We start from the raw sequence: 5336 nt of genomic DNA, 5'->3' as shown, positions 1-5336 counted from the left end.
AATGTTCCAGCATCATCAGCAATGACAGCTAAGGAAGAACCCGTTTTCTATGATGTCTGTTAAAAAAAAATCAAATTCTGCTTACAAATATTCAGGATTATTATTGAGAATGTACTGTGTACATGCCCTTCTCCTTTATGTACATCAAGAAGATTCTGTACAGTGTGTATAGCAGCTTGCTGCAACACTGCTGGCAGCTGCAACTTCTTGGTCATATCTTTAATACATCAGCTGCACTTACAAAAATTCTTTACTTTCCTAAGAACTAAAAATAGGTTTTTTTCTGCATGTCAGATGACAATAAAAATGCAGTTTTACATCTAACTGAACCACGAAACTGCAGGAGACTGAGGACTTGTAGCAGGTACAGGACAGGTTCTGCAGAGTCTTGAAAAAACCCTCTGCCTTTCTCAGTCCAAAGGGACAACAGAGTCCAGTAGCATACGTTCATAATAATCCTCTGGAGAACTGAGCAATGTTTGTCAATACCCAGGTTGTGATTCCTGTCAGAAGCTCTAAGACTGCAGACACCTACAAGCCAGTGGGACCTGGCAAAATGTTAGTGCCTACTTTAAACACGATCACTCACTCTCTGAAGCTCCAGTGACAATACTGACTAAATCTCCCTTGACTTAGATGAAAGCCTAGACACTTTGTTCAGTGTACACACGTACATTACAGAAACTTAAATATAAGTAAGATTAAGTCCACTCTAAGGTCTTCTTGTTACAGGTCTGCAAGTTCTTCCTCCTGCACAGGAAAAATATGCCCAACTATGGCATAGCCACTCTGCTGAACTTTTCCTGCATTCTTCTTACCTTCTGGTTCTCTCTCCAGATTCAAAGGAGCTTTTGATTGTGACCTTACCTAACGTTAGTGAACAAGACACAGTTTACCCAGTTTCTATCCATGCTACATCACTTTTCCCATTGAGTACGATGGCATTTGTGGCAGCACTGATCTAGAGTATCAACTTCACTCCAGTATTCACATGAACAGTGGAATTCACAAGTCACCTTGCTGAGTTGTTTCTTTTGCTTCTTAGGTTTTCTCCCCAAGAATAAAAAGAAAGACCAATAAAGGATGTGTGAAGCAACAATATTAGGATCATCTTCACATACTTCATTTATTCAGTTGTATGAGAGGAGAGTAGTAGGACAGAAAGTGTAAAAAAGATTTGATCTCTCACATAATTCTTCTGCTTTGGGAAACTGAGTAGCATATTTTCTCTGGTTACAGAAGCTGCTCCTAAACTGTTGACTTGGTTTGTAAAGAGTTCTTTGATCACAGAAAGCTGCAAACAGCAGCATTTATGACAGTGCAGCTGGGAACAGATTGGTTACAATCAGCCTTAGAGACTGATTTTTCTTTCAGCTCTTGAGATCTTATGAATAAAGCTATTTCTGCCGAGACTACCAAATCCAAGCACATCTGATATGGACAAATGTGATGGTGTTTATGATCAAGAACAAGTGACAAGAACAGTGGAAGTTACACTCTTTTGATCGTTCTCTACACTTGTAACAGTTTGAAGCTCTTCTTTTGTATGTCAGAAATTCTCCACACTCTGTCATACAGTTTTGCTAGTGCTCTTCACAAACTTAGCATTTCTTTTAGTCCATTGCAAACTGACAATCTGGGACACGGAATAAGGAGGAAATCTGTGCCCTGACACTTGGCCTTTAAATTTTAGGAAGTCAAGTTAAATACTGCCACCCAGATCCAATTTTGCTGAACCTGCCCTGCCTGTATGTGGCTGAGCTTCAGTATTTGTACAAGAATATGCACTCAGATACACACATTTAGCAGTGTCTTTCTGTTCCTACTTCCATATGCATGTTTATGGAAATTTTATTTGTTTTCAAAGAAGCATATCATAGAATGGTTTGGTTGGAAGGGACCTTAAGGATCATCTCGTTCCAACCCCTCTGCCATGGGCAGGGGCACCTTCCACCAGACCAGGTTGCTCAAAGCCCCATCCAGCCTGGCCTTGAAACGCTTCCAGGGATGGGGCAATGTTGTCTCTCCTTTCTGGTGTGTGTACACCCTTCTGTCTATTGGCACAGCATTTTCTCTGAGCTTGATTTATACACTATGCCGACGGTTGTTGATCATGGCCACAATGTGTGACAGGTCCAAACTTTTCATCATAACCTCCATGAACTCCTCGTCTTTCCTTGCTCCCTCCACAAATTCATCCAGAGAAAGCTCACCTGTGTCAGACAGAGACAGAAGGCATCAGGATCATGACAACATTTGAACAGGAAAAGGAGTACAGTAATCTAACTTTAGAGACCAAGTCCTACACATGCACTGTTCTAAAGCACCAAGAGGCCTCAGAGAGTCTTTTTAAACTTATATGAAACTTCCCCGATATCCAGGCAACTCCAGCTTCCTTTTTTTTTCCCACACAAGGGAAAGGGTACATAAGAAAGAATAAAGGAAGTGCATAGCTAAGGAGTGGGATTATAGCTTCCTACAAAAAAGGCTGGATTAGCTGCCTCCTTTTTGGCCTAATCTGCCCTATACTTGCTGTTTTTCATGTTTAAAAGAAGTGAGAGAAGGAAGCTGTGACAGGCAGAAATAGTTTTTTTTTGTCTTAGGCCAAAAAGCCCTTGTGCAGGGAAGCAGCTCGGTAGAGTTCTTCTAGAATAACAAAGGAGCATGTCAGAAGGTAATAAGCACATGAAGTAGCAAGGAAAGAAATATCTCTCAGGGAGATACAGCGACTACAGTGGTACTGACCAACTTTTGACTGACTGGTCCATAGCACTTCATGTTCTTGCTGTACTGCCTGTAGCAGACCCAGTGAAGAAACTCTGAACTTCAACATTAAATTCCAGTTCTTCCTTTCCCTGCTGCTGAAATATTTAGGAGCAGCTGGGACCATCTGTTAATGTTTCTGACTTCTGACTCTGACATAAGCTACACAGCAACATACAAAAAGGAAAAAAAAACTCACTCCAAACCCCACTACCTAACTTAAGTGGACAGAACACAGCTGAGACTTAGTACAGGGAACAAATCCTGTCATACTGATGATGTGTGATGCAAAAGAAAAATGCCTTAGCAAAATTAATGGAGAATGCATTACTGGATGAGAATTTATGTAACAAGCAAATATAAAATGAAGAGGCATAAAATTCAGTCAAGAAGGGAAGACATGGATGTCTGTCTGAGCTGGATGACAAAGACAGGAATCTTACCATCTCCATTCACATCAATTTTGTTGAAGACTCGGTTGGTGAACTCTTCTGCACTAGTTTCATGGTCACCACCATTAATAGCTCGAATAGCCTAAAAGAAAAGAGCAAGAATAGGAAGCTGCCTAATGGCTCCCAGAATGATTGGTTCCACTACAGCCTGTCAGCATAGATTCAGAACAAGACAGTCATGCTGGGTAGCTTCCCCATACAAATGAACCAGCATCATAGGAAAACACAGCAGAAATCATCAGGCCTTATGGTTGGCACTGAAGGGTGCAAAGGGAGCATGGCTCTGGAGCATGGAATGAGCAGTGAAATCCAGAGGATCACCCTAAATCTGCTTAGATAGAGGTTAACCACTGCAGAAAAGGAAGAATCAGGATCCACCTAATTGATCCACTTTCTATCACCCTATGGTCCACCATGCCCAATAAACACTGTCAAACACCCTCTGCATTTGACATTACAAAATTCCTTTGTTATATGGTGTGGTCATTTATTTCTATACTTGCTTTCCCTATTTCCATTTATTTATATATTGTTTCCTGTGTGTCCTGCTTCTCCCTAAAGCTCACTGGAAATTCATTTTCAGTTTGAGAAAGTTTAAGCATCATTCATTACTGTTTACTACAATTGATCTTAGTCATAACCATATAGTGCAGGGTTCTCTTTTCTTTCTATGCCTAATTGTTTCCTTTGTTTAAGGATGTCCACGAAATATGTGATTCCAGAGCCTTCATATTGATTCTAAGACTATTCATTTTCTAGTTTTTACCTTCTGATATTTGGTAAGTTTCGTCATTCTTTTTCAAATGGCATTTTACTAAAACTATGTATCACCTCAGCAACTTCCTAAGGCTGCCAAAAAAGACATTGAACTACACCCATAAAATTCAAAGGGCAGTAAATTGGTTGCCACCAATTATCACCCACAGGACTTGTTTCTCAACAGCTCTGTGTTAAACAATTACTATTTGTTGCTCTACTGTGATGTCTGAGTATTTCTGTTGCAAGTTATCAGTACGAGGCTGTGTATTATTGCAGTTGTTGATTTGGTTTGGTCTTTTCAATGCCCAGTATTAAAATTCATATCCAGATGAGAATGCATTACTAACATTTTATTAGTGGTTTTATTTGTGGACAGCTCAGGCTTCAAATCTTTATCAATTACATTTTCTGACCTTTCTTTTTCAGAAATGTAAATTATTTAGGGTCATTGAATCTTTCCTGCAAATTTCTAGTTTCCCAGTCTCTCCAGAATAATCTGAACTTCCAGCATAATTCCTTCTGAGATATTCATAAGGTCATGTTTATGCCTGTAATTCCAACACCTTCCACAATAGCTATTTGCATACAATCTTTTCAATTGACATTCATTCTTCTTCAAACTATTTGCCAGAGTCAGAAGCATTTTATTACATTGACATTTAGGAGCTGGTTCTAAAAAGCAAACTGGGAGTAACTCTCCAACTACTATTCGCATGGGGAGAAGGACATATGAAGGACATATTGCAGAAACCACAATTGAGCGTCATGGAGTCTGAAATCTTGGAAAGTGCAATTTAGGTCCTAGACAGCTACAACAATTTTATGGAGTTAGCTATGCTGTAACATATGCTGCAACATATGCTGCGGTGGTAAAGAAGAGTCTGTCAAGTCTGCTTACTGGACTATGACATTGTGGGGAATTCTGCTAAAAGAAAGAATGCTGTTAAAGAAGGTCTGCTCCATGATCATCCATATAGGGAATAGCTTGTGTGGTAGAATTTGTCTTTAAGGAAAGAGGAAAGAACACAGACCCCTGGAGACTCACCTTAATAATGTTGAGCAATTCATGTCGATCAATGCAGCCATTGCCATCTACATCATAGAGCTTGAAATACCACCGCAATTTCTGCTCCATCTTCCCACGGAGAACGAGGCTGAGGGCAGCCACATATTCCATGAAGTCAATATATCCATCCTGTGGGAAAACAAAAACCAAATTGTGACAGGAACAAACTGAGGGGTTACGGCTCTGGAGCTGGTTTACCTTATTGCTCTTTAGATTCACAGCTAAAAGGGAAAGAAAAACAAATGGCACAGAGACTTGGACTTAGGGAAAAGCTTTAGTACACGCCCCCCATCCCC

General features: G+C 40.1%; 1 protein-coding gene across 1 annotated transcript in view; it reads right to left on the bottom strand.

Moving 5' to 3' along the window:
* Positions 1-1576: 1576 nt before the first annotated feature.
* The window catches only part of LOC104160038 (guanylyl cyclase-activating protein 1-like), a 6468-nt gene continuing 2708 nt past the window's right edge, over positions 1577-5336 (bottom strand). Inside the window, exons 2-5 of the mRNA XM_009698090.1 lie at positions 5020-5169; positions 3207-3297; positions 2010-2213; positions 1577-1857 (exon numbers count right to left, since the gene is read on the bottom strand). Coding sequence (XP_009696392.1) covers positions 2086-2213; positions 3207-3297; positions 5020-5169 — 369 coding nt within the window. The 3' untranslated portion in view covers positions 1577-1857; positions 2010-2085. The remainder of the gene's footprint in view (positions 1858-2009; positions 2214-3206; positions 3298-5019; positions 5170-5336) is intronic.

The sequence above is a fragment of the Cariama cristata genome, unplaced genomic scaffold (genome assembly GCF_000690535.1).
Source record: "Cariama cristata isolate BGI_N322 unplaced genomic scaffold, ASM69053v1 scaffold3424, whole genome shotgun sequence".
Lineage (NCBI taxonomy): Eukaryota > Metazoa > Chordata > Aves > Cariamiformes > Cariamidae > Cariama > Cariama cristata.
The sequence above is the reverse complement of the archived record's forward strand: the minus strand, read 5'-3'. Positions and strand labels throughout refer to the sequence as shown.